The following is a 23,178-nucleotide window of genomic DNA, read 5'->3' as shown; positions in this document are numbered from 1 at the left end:
TACTCCGTGTCAAGAGGATGATATTGTTGCAATCTGTGCACTACTGCAGTCACTGCACGTCGTAAGTTGAATTGAAAGAATACGCGGGTGATGCATTCGAAAGCCAATACGTACCGGCCAGCTCACCTCTACGACGAAACTGACCATGAGACCCCCCCCGCTAGCACCTTGTTGCATTAAGTTACATTCTTTGGTTTGTTTATAATCCTTGGTTTTTAAAGTACATGCCTATACACATGTTTACACACTACTGGCATCAATCTTTCTCACTTTTTAAATCAAACGTGCACTTTGAACTTTTACAGCGAGAGCTTTTTACCTGGTACCTTCAGCCGAGGATCACACTGCGCTCTTCAAGGAGGCGAGAGGAGTAGCGCCTCACTTCACTTTAGTGCCCTCGGGGGGCGCTGGCGTTTGCTCGTGACCACCCACTGCACGCACGCCGAGCCTTACGACGCGCAGAACGTTTTGTCGTCCTGCGAGAAGAGCGGATAAATGAAGCCCTGCCAAATATTTCGAAAGGCCTCTCGAGCTTTGTACCTAGCCCAAAGGTGACAGGCGCCGACGCGAGGCATGTAGATCGCAAGCAGCACAAGTTGATACAAAGCCAACAAACGCACTAGCCAAAACATTCCCTAGTCTGTGACCGTACCAGGCTACACCAGAGAACCGGAACGTGAAATAATCTGCACAGCACAAACATACTGTAGAAGACTTCTTGACTATAGCGCACTACGGAACACAGCTGCAAAGTTTTCCATTTCACAGGTAAATTATGATGAGTTAATTTTGCCTGACACATCGTTTACTTTTATATTTTTTTTTAGGCGCAAATATATTCCTCTATTAATGCTGTTGTTTTGGCTGCATATTGAGCTAAAGTATAGATTGAAAATGCGTGTAATCTCTTTTGTAGCCTGTAATATACCGTATTGCTGAAAATACAGATTTCTGCTTCTGTTTTCAAAATGAAGTTGTACACAATAGTGTTTATTACAGATATAAAGCTGATCATGCAATGTGGAAAAAAATAAGAGATTTCGTAAACAGTGGAGAACATAGACGTTTTATTTATTTACTTTAGCGTCGCCAGGGCCTATGCGTAAATCTTTTTTTCTAGCTTTTGCGAGAACCAGAACGCCTGATAAGCCCCAGTTGCACTTGTATTCCACATGCGTGTGATGCGGTCGTCTATCTTCCAACCGCCTAGCGTAAGATAATGGTTCTGGACATCCACATACCATATATTTCTCTGCGATATAAAAGACCGGATTGGCCAGCGGGATACATTCCGTTCCCGCTGTTCATTTCAAGTATGAGGGCCTGCTTGCTCCTGGTTATCATCGGCGCCGCTTGTGGTGAGCCTCGTGAAGACACTTGTTAACTTCTCCAACACATTTATGCGGGATGGTTATTGCATTTTGTAAGCTCGTGTTGCGATGCGATGTACAAAGTTCTCAAGATAAAAAAAATCCCTTTTTTAAACTTTACCAACTGCGTAAAATGCACCTCCTCTATAAACACTACTTTTATGTACTTGAAGTACATTTTTCAGAATGCCGACGCCAGCAAATGCTCTTAGTACTCGGCAACCACGAGAGAAACCGACTCGTCCAAAGTATAACAAAAGGAGTGTTAATGGTGATTTTATAAGAGGCATTCAGAGGTTGGAATTGAGAGGAGCTTGCTAAACAATTTAATAGAGACCACCTCACCCTGTCCTGATTTTCTGATGACGTTGTCTTGATAAGTAACTTAGGGACGAGGCACAGCGCATGATTCTTGGTTTTAAAACGGAAAGCAACAGCATGTGGCTCAACATCAATAAGAAAATAGGGTAATATGTAACAGTGTGAGAAAGGGGAAAAGTTTATGACAGGCGACAGGGCATTGGGTGTAGTAAGTCAATGCAGTCGAACCCACTTATAGCGAGGGTCGCACGGGTTCCGTTCGCTGTATCTAAAATTCATAGTAATTGCACTTCTAGGGTTTAAGCCATAATCACATTCAGGCAGCAGTGGCACATCTTTAAACGGAAAATTGCGCTATGCGCATTTCCTTCCCCAATCCATACTTGATGAAAGGTCCTTCCAAGCTCTTCAATGAGGTGATAAAGAGTTGATGGTTTTGCTTTCAACAGTGTTCGTTATGAACCAACATTCCTCACAGGTGCGCCAGCTATAAGTGGGCACAAGTGCACAATTTTGTAAGGAAAATTCTCGCTGGAGATCCGTAACGCGAAAGAAAAAATGGCTCGGAGAATAATAGCCGTGCCGATAGCGAACGGCAGGCCCATACGCGTCAGGATTATCAGCTTACCATTATCCTTAAAGAAGAAAGTATAACACGTAATCTCTTCTGTGTTTTCACTACAATGACAAAGAGCAGGAGTGTAATGCAGATGCGCCAAATTATTTTAGGGCACCATATTGAGAAACAGAAAAGAAAATGGTAGATGTAACTTTAACAAATAGGATATCATAACGGAAGAGAACCAACATAATGGTAATGTAGTGAAATAAAGAAGAGGCAATAAGCACGGGCACGGCTTTTATTGATGTGTACAGAAGATAGACTCTTAGGGTAAGTGGTTTTTCTTCAAGAAAAGAAAGTGCACGATGCGGAGTCCAACAATTAGGCTGGCAAAGGCAGAATTGCGAACAAAAGGGCGTTGCACCTAGGGCAACACATATTTATATGGTTATTTATAGGAGGGAGATTTGTTTGAAAGGATATAACTGATAATGATGATTTTTGTGCAAAAGGGCATCTGTGGCCAAATAGCGCCAAGGCACAACGTTGTTTAGTATGTTCAAGGTGGGTCAAAGGCTCATTTTCCGACCATATCACTCTTAATAAGCGAGGCATCGGGCTAAGGGAAAGCTTGTACCCGTTGCATCACCGGTGGGTGCCCGGCGGCTGCATGGATCGAACGCCGCACCTCCCGCATACGGGCGGATCCTCAAACTAATAGGCCGCTTCTGTGGTTAGACACTACTGAAATGAAGGTGTGGTAAGGGGGTATAAGCTAGAGATGGGCAAAACGGCTCACTTCAGTGAGCGGCTCAGAACGGCTCCGCTCACTGAAGTGAGCCGGATCATTTGAACGGCTCACCCGCTCACTTGGGTCGCTCAGGAAAGAGCCGGGTCTTTTGAGCAACTCCTTTAAAGAACGAGTGAGCCGTGGTTCTTTCCTTTCCACTCCCTCTCTCCACAAGTGCGGCGCAGGGACCATCACTTTTTTTTCTTTTCCTTCCGCATGCTACCGGCTCCTTCAAGCGCGTCTCTAGCTCTATTTTTTTCTCTCCCTTGCTACCCCGCCTCATTCTCTCACTCTAACCCCCTCTCCCCTGCGACGCGGCTACCTTCATTGGTTATCTAAACTTAGGACGGGCCTCGAATTACGGCCGCTCTGACTTCTTTGTTTATAAAACTTACATAAACGCAAGCAAATGCATTACAAATAACAAGTCGGTATTGTCTAGTTTAGCTAGAGGCTCCGTGCAGTGGCTTGTAATTCTGCAAATATACCTAAGCTTTAACACGTGGGTCGATAAGTAAGTTCTTGTAGTGTATGTTCTCTGTGTGAGAATTACCTTTTTTTAGTTACAGTTAGTTCGGCCGTCTTTGTCAGATCTGCTTCTGTAACTCAGTTTGCCTTTGTACATTTATGTAGATATATTTCCTCTCTTCATCATCCGAATTCGACAATCATCCCCATCTTCCAACACTGCCTGGAGAGGCCCTGTTCTTCTCAAGAAAAGGAAGAGACCATGCCTGAATTTACTACACGGCTATTTTACTGATGCAAACATCGTTTTGTTTTCATGAAAGCCAAATAACTAGCAGGTTACACTGTAACATCTGCTATAGAGTTTAGTTGTTTGGCTTTAAAAAAAACGATATGTGCATTAGTAGAATAACCGTGTTATAGGTATTTTTACTAATACCTTCGAAATGTTGCACCAGCTCACGATGCACGATCGGTGAGAGTCGTGAGACATCGCTCGAACAACAGCTGTCAACGAACGGCGCCATCCTTTGCCAATGATTTGCCAGAAGACACGTTCTGAGCGAAACAGCGCTCGCATACAACGGACGATAACAAGGAAGACACAACACCGCAGGACAACAGAAAGCGAGGACAAGCTCTGTGAGCGCTCTTTTGCTCGGAATGTATCTCAACCAACTCGCCCAGAAATACGCACTTTGCCAGAAGACCCGGCTCTGATTGAACGGTTCTTCGAACGGCTCACTGAAAGAGAGAGAAGCGGCCCTCCAAAACAGCCGCACGGCTCACTGAACGAGAGAGAAGCGGATCTCCAAAAGAGCCGCACGGCTCACTGAACGAGAGAAGCGCCTCTACAAAAGAGTCGCGCGGCTCACTGCACGAGAGAAGCTGTTCCCCAAAAGAGCGACACTCTAAAAGAGCCAAACGGCTCACTGAACGAAAGAATCAGTTCACCAGAAGAGCGGCTCTCCAAAAGAGCCAAACGGCTCACTGAGCCAAAGACCCGGCTCTTCAAAAGATCCGGATCTTTTGAAGAGCCGGGTCTTCGGCTCAGTGAGCCGATTGGCTCCTTTGGAGATCCGGATCTCTCGTTCAGCGAGCGGGCGACCCGTTCACTCAACCAGCTTTCTCGCACTGCTAATAGATGGCGCGCAAATCGCACCCAGCAGCTCTGACGGACGGTTCGACACGGCTAACTGAACGACAAAGCAGCTTTCTCGCACTGCGAACAGATGGCGCGCAAATCGCACCCGACAGAAGACCCAGCGACCCAGCTCTGACGGAACAGACAGTTCGCCGTTCGGCAGGGATCACTACGCAGGACTACGGTCCTATGGATCAGTGAGCCGGATCTCCAAAAGAACCGCCGCTCACTTTCACTGAGCCACGGCTCACCCGCTCTTTTAAAAGAACGGCTCAGAAGATCCTGCTCACTCCTGAGCGACCCATCTCTAGTATAAGCAGGCAACCGAAAATTTAAGAATCGCCACAACCCTCGAAAGAGCGGCTAGCACGCTACGTACCTGATTGTCATTCAGACCTTCTAGGCAGCGATTAATTAGAGCGTATTCTCAGCTTCTTTCTTGAAGACACTTCTTTGACAGCTATACGGCGCCCGAAACGAGTTCTCCGGGTCATAAAGAAAAATTTCTGCACTTATGACGGTCTAGCGACACGCGAGTGACAAGAAGATCAAATCCATTACTTTCTGACGAGAACTTCTAAAAGTTCGGAAATGTAAATAACGCCCTTCGCCAAACAAGAAGCAGGATTCCTAAAACCTCCAGAAAAAAAATGAGTATAGCCCTCTTCCGGTTTTTTCTTTGCAAAAATAATTTCCGAAGAAACTTTTTTATCAGAAATATTTGGAATGTCAAATGGTTCCTTCACTCGCATCATTAAATTGTTACCCGATGCTGGCAAAGTTCCGGAAAGGTGAATTTTACAGAAGCAAGGTCGAAGGGTGAAGGAATTTGAATTCCCCAGTACGAGCTTTTTTGATCTCATAGAGTTTGTGGTGGTGAGTAGCCCTCCGCTTCCGATTTTTGTGTACCGTTAAAGCGCCCAAGATGTTTACGGTATGCTTTGGAGATTTTGATAATTTGTTATGCTTATGCAACAACCGGGAATGAAATAGTTCAGAAAACGTTATGACAGCGGCCCTTAAAACAATTGTCTCTAAATATTGCAGTAAACTTAAATCTCCGGCTCTTCCTGGCTAAGTTGATGTTTATTCATCAGCAAACAAAACATTTATCGGCGAAAAATTTCGATTAAGAAATCATGCCGCAAGTCAATATAATTTTGTGAAGCCCTTTCACTGAAGTGAATGGCAGTGCAACGAAGTGTCCGGGACTCCCGGTGGGAAATAGGTGTGCACGCATAAATTTTGCGAAATCTGCCGGCCTTGGTGACACACGTTTTTCAATTTTTGGACTTTTCTACGGTATAAAGAGGGTCTGCAGATAGTTGGTAATAATCGCGATGTGAACAGGAAAAATAATAAAATTCCGTTTTTTGTTTTCTGAAGGTTCCTTTGTGATTAGGACGCCGTACCCTATCCACAGAGGCAAACTTGTATTTCTTCTTCGTATTCCTTTTCGAAGCAGACTCGAGAACAGAAAAAAAGACTTTTTCTTCAGCAGGCTATGAATAGTTTGTGAAAACATTGCGGTCTGAAGATATTGCGGCTCAATACAAGCTTAAAAAACAATAATTTATGTTGTATTCATTAATTTTGGAAACAACCTCGTAGTACATGACCCTTTATATTTACACTTTTTCCTTGCTGCACTGCACGCGCCTCTTATCTTGCACCTACAGACGTCAGTCTCCAGAAGGGTCAATCAAAAAGTTTTCAACCATGGACATCACAATTTTCTGCTACATGTACCTTCTCTCCACTTAAGGCCTCATTGTACACTTGCTTGGCTGACTGACATGTACCGGTTCTCCCTTGTGCAATATATGCTTGTGCTCGACATGTTCTTGTAAATTCTGCTGACTCAATGTCTCGTGGAGACGAAAACCAGACGGAAACCACAAAGTTAATGGAAATTAGCTGGGCTACTATTAACAGATTGAAAGACAGCGGTGCGTTTCTGAGAATAAGAGTGAGTTGATCATATACTTGTTTGAATGAAATATGGGCACGACATTTAATGCAAAAGCAACATATCACATGTGCGCTGGAATAAAGCAATGGATTCCAAGAGAAGGATAGCGTGGCAGCGGCAACAAAAATTAATATGAGCGGGTCGGATTGGGTAGTTCTGGGGGAAAAGGCGGCTGCCGCCGGCCCACGAGCAACATAGTTTGACCGATATAAGACAGGAATTCATGCTTCGTAAACATAGTCATTATGATGGCGGTGATCATGATGATAATATGGCGTTTGTGCAGACGTTGCATAGAAGGAAGGAGCAACCACTACCGGTGTTAGCGCACGAGCCAATGAGAATGCTACCCAAATGCACCAAGAATTGTACAAACTTGTACACGAAGCAGCGGCTCTTGTATAAAACCCTGCTCATGAATGAGCACTCTTAACGTTACTTCCACATACATTTTCAAGGCCAACGAATAACTTTTGCCTGAAGCGCCTAGCCTGACGTACAGCAACGTGGCCACACCATTTTCTAGTTCTTTTTGTGTAAGGATACTTTTCGAAAGAGCCTGGAGAATATTGCGCTTGGTTTCTATACATCAAGAGCACAGCATTCTTTCTGTTATATTCCTAAATTTTATAGGTGGCATTCGGTTCTAAAAGACATAATGACTCTCTGCCATCGCAAAGCACACGGGCGCCTTAGCGGAGGCAAAACGCTAAGGCGCCCGTGTGCTGTGCGATGTCAGTGCACGTTAAAGATCCCCAGGTGGTCGAAATAATTCCGGAACCCTCCACTGCGGCACCTCTTTCTTCTTTCACTCCCTCCTATATCGCTTCCCTTACGGAGCGGTTCAGACGTCCACCGATATATGAGACTGATACTTCCTCATTTCCTTTCCCTAAAACTAATTAATAATATTAATATTAATATTGGCGGCGGAACTTGTATGAGACAAGAAGGTAACATTTTCTGGGTACTGCAAGGCTAAAATTCGTTTTAACTATGTATTGTGCTCCACTGCCTTAATCTTTTCATTTTACTTTACCTCCGCAGCGGCGACAGATTTTGAGAAACAATGCACTCCAACGGCGGAAGTTGGGCCCTGCAAGGCTAAGCTTCCGAGGTGGTGGCTCAATACGGAGTCTGGCAAGTGCGAGCCCTTCTATTACGGCGGCTGCGGTGGCAACAAGAACAGATACCTCTACAAGGAGCAGTGCGAAAAGACATGCGCTCCACTGACACGTGAGTTTCTGCCCGTAATTGCACAAATGTTTAACGCGTAGCCCTGATATATAGCGTTAAAGTGGACAGCGTGTTGTAGGATACTCTTGAACAACTTGCTTAACCTGCTATAGGTAGCAAGTGACAAAAACTTTAAGCACCAAAGGATACTTGCCAGTAGTACTGACTGACAGTCTGTGAGAACTCAGCAGATTTGGCTTAAAATGAATTCAGAGACTATTGACTAACATCTAAAATTTTGCATTAGAAAGAGTCTCATATATAATGCTTCCTAAGCATAAATAATTCAAATCACACAGTATCCATTACATATAATAATTTCAAAAGAATAAATAGCTGAGCACAATTTTTCTCGCTCGCAAGAAAATTTGTTATCCTAGAGTGCATAAGCCGAATGAAGACCAGATTTTTTATTGTTACTGCATTTTACACTGCTTTTTACGCTCTACAGGCAAATGAATCCCGGCTGCTTGACATTGTCTATGCATTCCCATATTAAGGATTGTTCAAGCAACCCAGGAAGATCACCATTTTCCTGATAATGACGTTTTTCTCTCTCCCTCTCAAGAGAAACAGGAAGCAACTGCTTGTTCTCAGGAAATATGTTTATGGCAAGTTTCAAATGGCGATGCTGGACCTTTAGGAAAGCGATGTACAGCATTGGCTACTCATCATGCATTTCCTTTGTGATTATCACGTTCTCACCACCCCACACGAGCGCGACACAACGTGTTACACACAACGCATGTCGCCCAACAGGTTTCAGGCACAATTAGATTTTTTCCGCTTTTGACTGGAGCAACGTATTTCGTCATAAAAAAAGAAACCAGCTCTACGCATTGAAGGAGGCGTATTGTGAAAAGTTCAACTCTGAGTTCTAAGTTAGAATGCATTTTAAAATAAGGAATTAGATCTCTATCTTACGGTTCCGCAGGTACGGCTGCAGCTTTCACTGCAAACTAGAGCTCAGAGTTAAACCGTCCGTACTTGGCTACCATAAACCTTACTGCAATATCTTATTGAAGTCTGAGGTCAAGAAAAATCTCCGATTTCCGTTTGATTGCTTGTCATAGTGAAAAACACCACCAACCTAAATACATTTATCTTTACTTCCTGGCTTAAAACAAACCATAGGGCCTTACAGACAAGTAAATTGAAATAACAAATGGAGCACTTAATCATCAAACTATTCATCCTGTTCAATAGTGTATAAAAAATGGCTTTTTTTCACGCAGGACTGGAAAAAATGTTTTCGGCTTGCACTCTGCAAAATTACTAAACATTCTAAAAAGAGGTTTGATCACAGTTACTCTAGTGATCAAGATAACTTTCGTAAAGTACAATTCCAACTGTTGAAACTTTCTGAATAAAACAGCTAGCATAGGTATAAGAGAGCCTGTGCTATTCGAACAGCTGAGCTTCATTTCCTGTTTGTAACAATATTATGCACACGTCATTTCCTAACGTTTGCTTGATTGCTGTCTTTATTAAAATATTACATTTCAGAGAACGAGTATATCTTTCATCGATATTAGCTGAATGATTGACATCGCAAGAACGAATATATGGCAGACCCTTTGGTTTCGCTATCCTTGCCCCAAAAATCACTCCAAGGTTTGTTCAAATTGGCAATCGCAGTAACATTTCTATCCTTTGCAGTCAACCAAACAACTCACAGCGTCAAGAGAGCCACATTCCATGATAAGAAGGGCCAAGTACTCGGTAAGTGGCTGTCTTTAAGCTACACCCTAATTTAAACACCTACGAAAATACAATGAGCAAGTGCTATAAGTGTAAGATTCCTTCTCTTCAACAAACTCTGTAACGAAAATGGACTTGATGTCTCACACGTGCTTGTTTGTTTTATTTGCTGGTAAATATATATCCCAAATGCTTAAGCGTATAGCACAACGGTTTAGCCGCACCTTAGTCACTTTGGCTGCTATCTGTAGGTGACTGGGCGTAAGTAGAGATTCTCAGCTTGTAGCCAGTAATGTAAAACAAATTTCTCTTATCCAAGCACAGTTTTGCTTTCGGCAATGCTACGACAACGTCAGCACAATCCGGTACTTAAATTCTAAACAAGGACGAGTAGACCACACCAATCCATGAGCGTAATCAACTACGCTTCACCTAACGGAAAACAAGGTTGAAAATCGGATGTAGAGAAGTATATTGTGCAGTGCAGCTGGGAGGAGCCGCAGATAAATGGCGGTGCATTAAAATGCTTGGATTTAGCGCTCCAGAAAACACTGCAACCTTGCGCAATGAATGTCTCGTGATATCAGACATTCCAAGAGGATGGAGTAATGGCAGGACTGCACTGCCAGGGCGCGTATCTACTTTACCTTAAAGAAAAATTACCGGGCGTGACTTAGCTGCTGCTTAACTGTGAAGTTCGTAATGAAATGCAATCACTTCATCATACTTCAATATCTTCAGGAAAGAGCTGCTTTCTGAAATATTTAATGAACAAACATACAAAATCTAATACTTAGCCTGATTGCGGAGATGTCTGCTGTGTTAAACTCTTATCTGGGCTTTATAGATGTAATCTTGTAGTTTATTTAAATTTTTGAACAGTTACAGTTCATGGTAGCTTTGCGTAATATGGGAAGAGTTACGGAGTATGACGAGTTCCGTAAAAACACAGTGAACTTCGCACCATTCATGCTCTGAATTTATAAAGTGAATAACATAAATAAGCATATGCGCGAAGGAAAGTGAAACATTCTTTTTGAAGCTGTCTACTATGTGTTTAATAAAATTTCAAGGGACGGTGCTTGCCGAAGCGGGACCTATTAAAGATTATAAAAACTGCTCAGAAAATGTTTATTTGTTTATGAAAGTGCCCAGCAATGTAACATATAAGAAAATACTGCTCATCTTACAAAGACTTCAGGTTACAAGTGCGAGTGTAAGCGGAAAAACACAATGGAGATAAAAAATAACTTTTCTTGCTAGGGAAGAGAATAAGACTTTACTATATTGAAACTTGAGCGCAGTACTCTTGCCAAGTGAACTAGCAGCCACGTATGCGGCACACGAAAAGAATTACCGGCCAAAAACAATGACTGGGCCCTCATATCGGAGGCACTCTTCGGTCCAAAGCTACAAGTTTGTTCTCTCAGCGTGCGAGCGTTCATCTGAAACGACTAGGGTTCAAGGGTAACAAAAAACTTAGAAAAATTTCATGGCAGCATAGCCAGCTTGAAATACGAAATTAACACAAGTAATAAGTTTTCTTCTTTTCCCCATTGCAAAGCCAGCTTTTCTCGAAATTTCGCGCTTCAATCAATTTCTTTCAAAAACTTATACATAGCGCAACAAGCTGCTCCTCGCCGTTGCCTCAATTGTGGATGCGTCGTGCTTGAATTCAGCACTTAAGAAATTTTTAATATGACCACTGTTATTTGTGAAGTAGTCTGCAGTTCGCACCTTTTCCAATAATGTTGTTACCTATATAATAACCGAAAGAGGACGGAGAACCTTAGACTTTAATCTGTCAAATGATTAGGCCGTCTTTCGTAACGATTCCTCGAAAAAAAACCACATTCAACATATCGATCATGTGCTAGATAAATGTGCAGTATATAAGCAAACCCTATATATATAGCCTTATTTTATTAAGAGAGAGTATCTACCTCATTCGAAGCCTCAGCAGTGTAGATGGCATAGCGGAATCAGGCTGTAGAAGAGCCTTATTCCAATATACTGTAAGATATATATATAATAGTTGGCCAGCCACGATAGTGCTTCATAAAGTCAGCAGTAAAATTCGAATAAGGAAGGATGGCAGACACAGAGACGTAATATCGACAACGCTAATCACCGTCTGTTTACGGGAGGTATTCGGATAACTGGAATGGGAACAGTTGGGGATAACAGTTAATAAAGAACACCTTAGTAATCTGCATTCTGCTGATGACATTGCCATGCGAAGTTACTCAGGAGATAAACTGCAAACCATGATCAATATTTTGCACAGCCAGAGGAGAACAGTTGGCCAAAAATCAGTATGTTGAAAACAAAATGACGTTCAACAGTTTTGGAAGGGAACTACAGTTTACAGTTGGTAGCGAGGTGCGGGAAGTGGGTAGGATATACTCATAGTTGTCGCAGGTAGTGACTGCAGATACGGATCACAAGAGTGAATTAACTAATAGAATAAGAATGTGTTGGGGCGCAAATGAAATGTTTCCTCATGTCATGAATGGTAGTTTTCCAATATTCCTCAACAGCAAAGAATACAACGAATGTATCTTGTCGGTACTCACCTAATGTGCAGGAACGTGGTAACGGAAAGGATTCAGCTTAAATTGAGGAAAACGCAGTAAGCTATAGAAAAGAAAATCATAGGTGTAATGTTTAGAGACAAGAAAAGGGCAGAGTAGGTCAGGAAACAAACGAGAGTTATTGACATCATAGTCGAAATCAAGTGAAGGAAATAGGCCTGGGCAGGGGATGTGATGTAAAGGCAAGATGACCAGTGGTCGTTAAGGGTAACACACTGCATTCTAAGAGAAGGCAAGCTTAGCAGGAGGCGGAAGTAGGTGAGCTGATAATATTACGAAGGTTTCAGGGTTAGGTTGGTCGCAAGCATGAACAGGAAAGGGTTATTTAGAAACATTTGGGGGGGGGGGGGGGGGGGGCTTTCGCTGGAGTGGGAGTGCTCTGGCTGATGGTAATGATGAAGGGGTCAATTTATATAGCTAAGAAGGCCTATTATAGGGACACAGAGAACTGCCCCTGATTATTGTTGCCACAGAAACTATATATCTGTCTTGTCTTGGTTATGCTAACATTTAGTTAGAAGCAAAAGACGCATTTTTCTACATAATTCTTGGCATACACATCTTGCCATTAGTCCATACAGTGTTCTGAAACTGTCGAACTGAAGTGAATAGCAGTTTAACATAGCGTCTGAGAGTCCCGCCGAAAAGCAAGTGTCGATTCACGAATTTTACTTGCGAAATAAGCCGGCCATGGCGACTCATCTATTTTTGTTGTCTTGATATTTTTTAACTTATCAAAGCTAGTTTCTTTAATTGTAGTTCCTTTTGTGATTAGAACGCGATTCCTTGTCGAGAGACTCAAGTTCTCTTCGTTGGGAGTGTACCTTTTACAAGAAGACTTGACAGCACAAAAAACTTGTCCTTCCACAGGCTTTGAGGCATTTTTGAAAACATTTGGGTCTTGAGATATCGCTGCTGAAAACAACGTGCTGAAAATAACAATTCATGCTGTGTTCGTTAACATTGGTAACAACCTCACAGCAGACAATGCTTTAAATTTACCCTTTTTACTTCCTGCACTGCAAGCGTTCGTAATCTCGCCCCCCCCCCCCCCCCCCCCAACCTCACATCACAGAAGGTTCAATGAAAAATATTGCCTATTTGCCTAGGCAAAATATATAGCCTAGGCAGGAGAAAAAAAATGGTCAGATTCGTTATATATACATCTCCAGTTCTGCCAGTAAAAAAGCCATTCTAGTGGGATCTATTCGCTGGCCTTTGCTGTTCATAACATAAATAAATGTTTTATGCTCTATTCCAAACACCCCGGAACTAATCATGTATCCAGATGATACCTATGTCTTTGTCTCTATCCATTCACCCCTGGATATTGAACATGCTGTCAATAACTTTACGCTCCACCTGTCTACTTGGTTAAACACAAATTATGCTTGAACGTTGACACAACGAAATACATACTGTTTGCGCCGCTAAACAAGCCTAGGGAATCTGCAACAGAAATTTTGTTTGATTGCAAAGGAATAGCTCAAGTCAAGCCCCAAAAATGTTTAGGTGTGTTATCACTATTTATTTTTATCGTTATTTTCATATAACCAGCCTCATAGCTAAGCTTAGTAAAACAGTTGGCTGCCTCTTTAAGATTTGTCCACTCATTCCTCCTCGACGGTTATGAACTGTTCTTTGTTGCTCGCTCTTTTCTTCTAAGCTCTTCTACTGCGCTTTAATCTTGGGTACCACTACAAGTCACAATTACAAAAGATAAATTAGTCAGAAAAAAAAGGGCTAAGAATATTTGAGCCATATAAAAACCCACCGGTATTACTGCTTAAAAGTGCGCTTTTGCTGAAATATAAAAAGTTAAAGGCCGATCATATTTATTATTTTAAATTGCTTCAGTACATAAAAAAGGGGAAGCTTTACAGTGTACAAAAATCCAATGCAGCTCCAGCACACACACTCTGTAAGGAAACTTTACGGCCACCCCATATAAGGACAAATTATGCACAACATATTGAATATAAAACAGCTAACCTTCTAAATGAAATGCAAGAATTAACAGATCTGAGTGCCAATGTCTCTAAGAACAAGCTTAGAGTTCTGCTGATCGAAAATAACTTAAAACTCACATTATCCTCCGTGTTTCTGTTCCTAATTTGTAATTTTTAAGAGTCCATTATTATTTTGAATCTTGCTGTTGTATGTTGCTATTATGTTGTTGCTAAGCTAGCAACGACTATATTCAGATTTGTGTTATATTTTGACCTTTGTACTAAGTATTTTGTTTTAGCATATACGGTTCATTGTTAGCTGCTTACGCTTATTTTTTTGTTACATGATTTGTTTACCTTTTTTTCCCTCAGTGCTGTGTGAAATTTTTTTTTATTTCCCTCAGAAGTCTAGAGTGGAACCTGTCGCTTAAAGCTACGTTAAAAACCGTTTGTGCCAATCTGTATGCGGGGCTATAGCCATCGTCAGGCTTTTCGCCTTTTGCTCTTGCTCCCCTTTCTGTATCAGAGCGAAAACAAATAAATCAAATGTAATCTAAAAAAATTCAAAACGAACCAAGGCCAATAAAATTTTCTGCTACAAGTGCTTTCTCGCCACTTACAGCCTCATTATACCCGTTCTTGCGTATTGACAAGCACTGCATCTCCCTCGTGCTACATAAACCAGCGTACGGCCCAATCTGCTGATTGTGCGGCGTCAGTGCTGTGGATTCAAAGTGTCGTATAGGCAAAAAACCACAAAGATAATTTCTTTACCAAGGACACAATGTAATAAAGGAGTAACAAATTACTCATTGGCATCCACCCAAGCGCAGCCTTACGGCTACATCGAAACCCGTAACCGGGACAAATTTTCTTTAGGAAGTTTCTGAGAAAGCTGTATAGCTTTCCTTTGTAGCCGTAAGGCTTCGCTTGGGTGGATGCCAATGAGTAATTACTTCCTTATTACATATTTACTCCACCTTGGGGGATTCCCGTACACATTTGACCGAAGACACGCATTCTGTGAGAACTCAGCAGATTTGATTTTTAATGAGTATAGCGACTATGCACTAATATTTATTATATCGCATTAGAAATCGTCTCATATATAATACTTCTTAATCTTAGATAATTGAAATCACACAGTATCCGTTACACATAGTACACAATATCAAAACAGGAAATAGTTACAGTGGAATATTCCGAATGGATACCATTTTTTTCATTTTACTCCATTTGATAATATACAGTAATTTCCACGCACTAAGCGCTCACGAATTCCGGCTGATTGATATATTCCATACATTCCCACAAAAAGAATTGCTGTGACAGGATGGGAACTGCTTGCTTTGATGTTGAATATAAAAAGGGAAATTTCGAAGAGCGATGACATTATGTGTATTTATCTGTACTTTTAGGGAAACTACGCCCGGCAGTGGCTACTCATGGTGATGTGCACTTCCTCTGTTATTATCACGTTTTCACCATCTCAAGCAAGCGTTGCAGTACAGCGCGCACGCAACGCTTGTCACTAAACACAATATGAGCCACTTATTGTTTTTTCTTTTATTGTTACAACAACGTCTTGTGTCATAAAAAAGGAACTAGCTCGAGACATTGAATGAGTCAGGTTGGAAAAGTTCAACGGTACGTTCTAACATACAAAGTGTTGTAAAATCAGAAATTTTTAGCTCTATACCTTTGGGTTTCCCAAATCGAGATTCAACTTTTTCTGCAAAAAAAATGCTCTGAGGTTAAACGTTCGTTACTTGGCTACCTTACACCACCTGGAACACCTAGGTGTCTTAAGGGGAACACAAATTTGCGGTTTCCGTATGATCAGTTACGTCTTAGTTTAATAAAACCTCTAACCTAAATACATTAAACTTTACCTGAGGGCTTACAATTAAGCCACTGGGTGCTCAAGTAAAATAATTTCATATAATTATTGCAGTAACTAGTGAAAATGTCAATTCTATTAATGAGTTGAAAAAACGGTTTTAACGTAGGGCTCAAATATCATTTTGACTAGCACTCTTCTCGACATTCCAAACAGGTTCGGTCACAGTTGTAGTGTTCAGTAACATTAACGTAAATCAAGGTTTTAATATGTTGATACTTTGTGAATAAAAAAAGAGAGCATGATGATGGGAGGTCTCCGTGTTCGTTAAATGGCTGAAATTTGTACGCTCCTGTAATACCCTGATTGCGACGTACAACGTCATCTAACGGCAATGGCGGAAACTGCGCGAGAACTCTCTTATGCTACCTATGGCATCAACACTGCCGGAACCGAGGCCCTGTTTGCCAGATACCGTCCACTCCCTCATGTAATGTCTCAACCGAGACCTTTGAGGAAATAAATAAATAAATAAATAAAAAGAAAATGAGGGTCTCGTTTGACAAACATGAAGGAAGCCAACAGTCACCAAAACCAAGGTGCACAGAGGAACGTTTCTATATTTTTCTTTCAACTTTTAGTGCCCATCAGTTCGTTTAAAGAAAATAACTTGATTCGGTGACAGGTGGCTTCCTACATACATGGTTTCGGTGACTGCTGGCATCCTTCACGTATATATATATATAGGAAATGAGGGGCCCGTTTGACAAACATACTAAGGAAGCCAACAGTCACCGAAACCAAGGGGCATAGGGGAATGTTTTTAATCTTTTTTTATTTTTAGTGCCAATCAATCATTTTAAAGAAGATTACTTATAAAGCAGCAGAAAAAACAACCATGCCGCCGGCGGGATCCGAACCCACGACCTCCGAATATCGCGTCTGGTGCTCTTACCAACTGAGCTACGGCGATGGCAGTCCAATGTGCTGCTTTCGTGGGTATTTATGTTTACTGCGTGTAAGCGAACCTTGAGAGTGTTCACCAGCGCCACCCTCGGCCATAGCGGTGGGCGTAGCACGACCTGTAATACCGCGAGTGTGACGTAGAACGTCATCTAACGGCGAGGGCGGAAACTAAATATATATATATATATATATATATATATATATATATATATATATATATATATATATATATATATATATATATATATATATATATATATATATATAGCCTAACCTTGAGGCAAGGTGAAATATTCGCTTTGGCGTTGTCCGCTATGTATTTACGACTGGACGGCGCTTGCGGCAGCCACACGTATTGAAGATTATAAAACTGCTTAGCCGGTTTTAATTTTTTCTATGCAAGTGCCCAGCTGGGTAACATACAAAAATACTGCTCATCTTCAGAGCTTCCAGCTTACAAGTGCGAGTTTAAGCTGAAAAAAAAATAGAATGAAGATAAAAGCAATAAATTTTCTTGCCAGAGAATGGAATAAGACTTTACTATATTGAAGCTTGAGCGCAGTACTCTTGCCATGTAAACTAGCAATCACGTATCTGGCACATGAAAATAATTAGTGGCAAAAAACAATCACTGCGCGCTCATTTGGCAGGCAGTGTTCGGCCCAAAGCTACAGGTTTTTTCTCTCAGCGTGCTAGCGTTGATCTGTAATGGTTACACCTCAAGGTTAACAAAAGCCTTACAATAAATTCGTGGCCGCATAATCAGCTTCATAGAAGAAAAAACAGAACAAATAAGTTTTCTCCTGGTTCCTATTGCAAAGAACCCAGCCTTTCTTGAGACATCGCACTTCATTTGTTCCAAAAGCTTACACAGAGTGTGTAACCACCTTCCCCTTTCTTTTGCCTAAATTGTTTTTGGGTTCAAGGGGGTTTAAAGTCGCAAAGCTGCCTCAGGATATAAGAGAGCACTTGTGAATGGCTTCGCAAATTTCGACATCTGGGGTTCTTTAAAGTGCACTGGCATCGTACAGAACACGGGCCTCTAGAATTTTTCCGCCATTGATATTCGTCCAACGCGGCTGGGATCGAACCCGCGTGTTTTCGGTCAACAGCCAAGCGCCGTAACCACTGAGCTACCGCGGCGGTGCTGCGCCAAATTTGAAGTCAGTACTTAGTACCTTTTGCAACAGCACCATTATTATTTTTTGTCAAATCTGCACTTTTTACATATATGTGTTTTTATATTTTTGTACCCACGCCGTCTATAACCCCATTCCGGGGCACGAGAGTATTGACATATATAAATGGAGTCCAAAATACAACCAAAGTGCTCAGAAAAAATTATACTCAAGCCCACTTCAAGCGTGGATGTTTAGATTTAGCATAATCTGCGAAAGACCACTAACAGTTTGTCCATTAACGTAAAAGAGACGATTGTAAGTGAAGGAAAAAAATGACAGCAGCAGCCAAAAGCACATCGGAGTGCTTAGGCGTAGGAAAATTGAAAAACGTCGATCAAGGCTTGCGCCAGGAAAGGATAACCTGACGTTTTTGGTCATATTTTGAATGCGAAAAAATTAAAAGCCTCATCGGAAAAATGTGCCTCGTAGTATCCCAGGATCCCAGATGAGGATCAGGTAACAGCAGATCTGACGGATGACGGAGGGGAAATTGTGCTAGAAAAACTAGCCACCCTGTATCCGCAATTCCTTATGACCTCGACTGTACCAGAAGCTTGGAAGAACGCAAATATAATCTTAATTGATAAGAAAGGAGACGCCAAGGAGTCGAAAAATTGCAGTCCGATCAGCGTACTGTCCGTTGCCTGCAAGGCATTTCCTAAGGTAATCGCTAATAGAGTGAGGGCAACCTTAGACTTCAATCAACCAAAAGATCAAGCAGGCTTTCGTAAAGGATATTCCAGAATAGACAACATTCACGCTATCAGTCAGGTGCTAGAGAAATGAGCAGAATATAACCAACCCCTATATATAGGTTTCATTGATTACTAGAAAGCATTCGGCTCAGTGGAAAGCTCGACAGTCATGCTGGCATCGCGGAATCAGGTTGTAGAACAACCTAATGTGAAAACACCGGAAGATGTCTGTAACAACTCCACAGCTACAATAGTCCTCCATAAAAGCAGAAATAAAATTCCAATAAGAAGGGGCGTCAGGCAGGGAGACAAGGTCTCGCCAATGCTATTCGTTGCTTGTTTACAGGAGGTATTACGAGGCCTCAATTGGGAACAGTTAGAGATAACAGTTAATGGAGAATACCTAAATACTATGCGATCTGCTGATGACATTGCCTTGCTGAGTCACTATGGAGATGAATTTCAAAGAATGATCAATAAGTTAGACAGGCAGTGCAAGAAGATGGGTCTAAAAATTAACATGCAGAAAATTAATGTTCAACAGTCTAGTTAGAGTAAAGCGGTTCACAGTTGGTAGCGAGAAGCTGGAAGCGGAAAAGGAATATGTCTACTTAGAGAGAGAGAGAGATAAAACATTTATTATTTCATTGAAGTGTTCTACGAGTCAGGTAGGCGGACTCCTCAGTTCAGGACACCGGTGGCTTGGGCGGATGCCTGGACCAGTCTGATGATGCGACACTGGTCCTCCAGACCATTGCTGGTCAGGGCTGCCTCCCACTGCTCGTATGATGTCTGTAATGTTTTTATATGAGGTGGTTTTTGGGGACAATTCCAGGAAATGTAAAACAGCGTAGGCTTTTCGCCGCACCATGGACAGAAGAGGATGTATTTGGAAGGGTGAATGAAGCTGTACAAGTACAGGTTAGGGAAAGTATTCGTTTGTATTCACCTCCAAAATGTGGCTTCTTCTGTGGTGAGTTTAATATGGGGAGGGGGATATATTCTACGATCTAATCTAAGCATCTCCAGCCGTTCCCTATAGTTTGATGGTAGAGGGGTGAGGTACGGGCAAGGATCCGCTCGGTTTGTTAGCTCACAAGCTAGATCGTTTGCCGCCTGAATGGCCCGGGGTCCAAGTAATGTTATGGGGGCGTTGAAGTGTAGGTGAGAGGCCCGACTGTATAAGTAGAGCCGCTGTCATTTTTGGGACTCTCCTTGTAATGTAATATTGACAGGCTCACTTCGAGTCAGTTATTATGTGAGCTGATTTGTCCGCCAGATCACAATGGCTTATGGCAAGGGCGATGGCGGAGGCTTCCGCCGCGGCAGGATCCTCAGTCCGGAGTGAAACACTCGTCAGTAGTTGAAAATTGTGGTCAAGGGCGACTGCAACAAAGACGCTCGGTTCAGTGTGCGCCGCCACGTCTACATAGACTGCTTTGTGATCTGACTCTAGACGCCGTCGTAGATGAGTGACCCTAGCCTCCCGTCTGCTTTTGTGGATTTCTGGATGCATATGTTTTGGGAGCGGTGCCACCGAGATTTCTCTTCTTATGCTTGCAGGTAGGGAAGTGTGTCGCCAGAGCTCTTGTAGATCTCGTGGTGTACCAATGCGCTGAAGAATGGCTCTTCCGGTGGTGGTCTGTTGGAGTCGGGCTCTCTGCGATGCTAAGACCTCATCTCTGATCTCCTCAAAGGTGTTGTGGACTCCAAGCTCGATTAGACGTTCGGTCAAGGTGCTTGGAGGAAGGGCGATAGCTGTTTTGTACGCGCTGCGAATGACAGTGTCGGCCTGCTTAAGTTCTCCCTTTGTGAGATGATGATAAGGAAGGCCGTATTCTATTCTGCAGATAACCAAGGACTGTACAAGACGAAGAGTGTCTTCCTCGCGCATGCCTTTCTTGTGGCGTGTTATACGACGAATCATACGTGTAATTTGGTGGGTGGTTGTTTTGAGAGTTTTTATGGTATGTCCAGCGCGTAGGTTACTTTGAATCCAAAGCCCGAGAATTCAAATGACCGAGACCTCTCGAATCGGTTGGTCTTCTACATAGAGATCTATTGGTCCAGAGTTTTTGTAATTTTGACCGTGCACCCTGATTACTTCTGACTTCTCCGGTGCACAGCGAAGGCCACTACTAGCAGCAAATGTTCCGACAATCGATGCCGCTTCCTGTAGGGCTTGTTCTTTCTGTGCAAGGGATTCCTTAGTCTACTTAGAGCAGGTAGTGACCGCTGATCCGGATCATGAGAGGGAAATAACTAGAAGAATAAGAACAGGGTGGAGTGCATATGGCAGATTCTCTCAGATTATGAATGGCAGTTTATCAATATCCCTCCAGAGAAAAGTATACAACAGCTGTGTATTACCGGTACTCACCTACGGGGCCCAAACGTGCACGCTTACGGAAAGGGATCAGCTCAAGTTAACGACAACGCAGCGAGCTATGCGAAAAAATGATAGGTGTAACGTTAATAAACCAGAAGCGGGCAGAGTGGGTTAGGGAACAAACGCGGATTAATGACATCCTAGTCGAAATCAAGAGGAAGAAACGGGCATGGGCCGGGCATGTAATACGTAGGCAAGGTAACCGCTGTTCCTTCAGGGTAACGCAGCGGATTCTAATAGAACGCAAGCGTAGTACGGGGTGGTAGAAAGTTAGGTGGCAGAATGAGATTAAGAAGTCTGCGGGCACACGGTGGGTGCAGCTGGCAAAGGAGAGCGTTATTTGGAGAGACATGGGAGAGTCATTTGCCTTGCAGTGGTTGTAGTCAGGCTGATGATGATAATGATGAGTATCAGAGTATCCGAAGTGATAATATCTAATCAGAAGTGACAACCGTACAATTCGGTGTTGCTTTGCGTCTCTGTCGCCACCTCAGATCTTCTGCAAGGAAACAGCTAACCATCTGCCAGCTGACCAAACGTGATGTTTCCTTTTGTGCAGGCAGATATATAGGGACCCGCAAGCACAACCGTCAAAGAATAACAAAGAACTCGATCTAAAGACACCGACAGTTTCCAATGCTAACTTATTGCCAACATATAATGTAAATGGGTGTCCATGTGAATATTTTTTCAGCAGCGGACACAGCTGGATTGATGATGATGATTATATAGACGCCTGATTGGAGCTTGGAATTTACCGCTGGTCGCTGGTATTAGTCATATTTTTATGAGCGAAGTCATACGTAGATATTGTTACCGTGCGTATTTTTTATATGAAATTCTTTCTGAACGAAATTTTTGGTGTTTTGTAAGATATAACTATCAGTATATGTGCAGAACTTTGCTCGTGAGGCTTGCATATTTTATATTAACGGTCTCAATTTTGTCAGAAACTTTCCCCATTCGTGTTCTGCTGTAGTATTTACTTCATCCGAGCGATGGACAAGTTTTAAACGAAATAATTACCAGCACATCGCTTGAGTGACCCAATGTTTTAAGACTTCTATTACAAAACCTTGCAATATTCCAAAGTTGCCTCACAATTCATATTGATGTCCGAAAATCGTAGTCATCAATGACTTCTAAACGTTATGCTTCAATGCTTACTTCTAAGATTACTCATAGTTCACTGTTTACTTATGCAAATAAATTACGGAAACATTCATGACTTTCAGGATCCGGCGAAGGTGTATGCACGCGGCCGCCATACACTGGCCCTTGCAAGGCGAGGTTCCTCCGATTCTACTACGACGCCAGCAGCAAGACTTGCCGCCAGTTCACCTACGGTGGCTGCGAGAGCAACGGCAACAACTTCGAAACCCAACGTGACTGCATGCAGGTTTGCGGGGGTCGAGTGCCCGAAGGTCCCATGCCGCTTCAAGAAGAGCACAAAGAAGACTAATGCAGTGTGCCATTTTTTATGCCATATAAGTTTGGGAACTGGTAAAACGTAGGCGAAAAAGAAAATATCTAATACAGCCGTCTTACGCGTAAACATATCGACCGATGTCGAGAGTAAGCCTGCTCCACATTTTCCTTGTTTCATAACTAAAAAGCTGACGCATGGCGCACTGAGTGTCCTGGTATAAATTCTTTCATAAATGCACAAGGTGACAAAACCGAAAATCTGGGCCACTTAACGCAACTGCATAGCTCTGAAACGACATGTTGAGTATTCGACGCATCCGCATTGCGGGAAGAGATGACGGCAAGTTGTTTCAGGCATAGCGAATGCAGCCTGTCGTTTGGACACAAAATATTTCTTATATATTTCATCACGTTTCCTTTCAATAACTACGCACATTTTCAATCACCTGAGGGTGTTGTTGCTATATTTATTTCATTATTGAAAGTGTAATGCGCCTCACAGGTTCCTCAACCGGCATCCCCAAACACTATGTTCTGCCGGAAGACTAAGTAGTTTAACCGCTCTCTTGGAG

General features: G+C 42.5%; 1 protein-coding gene across 1 annotated transcript; it reads left to right on the top strand.

Annotated features, from left to right (window-relative positions):
- Positions 1–1,305: 1,305 nt before the first annotated feature.
- Positions 1,306–22,640, top strand: LOC144133847 (kunitz-type serine protease inhibitor 6-like). The gene is made up of 4 exons (XM_077666924.1): positions 1,306–1,358; positions 7,675–7,863; positions 9,523–9,585; positions 22,414–22,640. Exons 1-4 carry the CDS (start codon positions 1,316–1,318, stop codon positions 22,638–22,640), a joined length of 522 nt encoding a protein of 173 aa, XP_077523050.1. The 5' UTR covers positions 1,306–1,315.
- Positions 22,641–23,178: the final 538 nt, after the last annotated feature.

The sequence above is a fragment of the Amblyomma americanum genome, chromosome 5 (genome assembly GCF_052857255.1).
Source record: "Amblyomma americanum isolate KBUSLIRL-KWMA chromosome 5, ASM5285725v1, whole genome shotgun sequence".
NCBI lineage: Eukaryota > Metazoa > Arthropoda > Arachnida > Ixodida > Ixodidae > Amblyomma > Amblyomma americanum.
This window is presented reverse-complemented; position numbering and strand designations above follow the sequence as displayed.

What these genes read in the sequence shown, in the direction of transcription:
- LOC144133847 (XM_077666924.1), top strand. Translation starts at nt 1,316, where the DNA reads ATGAGGGCCTGCTTGCTCCTGGTTATCATCGGCGCCGCTTGTG. An exon ending in TATCATCGGCGCCGCTTGTG is followed by an intron (nt 1,359 to 7,674) that starts GTGAGCCTCGTG and finishes TTACCTCCGCAG; the next exon opens with CGGCGACAGATTTTGAGAAA. An exon ending in TAAGAAGGGCCAAGTACTCG is followed by an intron (nt 9,586 to 22,413) that starts GTAAGTGGCTGT and finishes CATGACTTTCAG; the next exon opens with GATCCGGCGAAGGTGTATGC.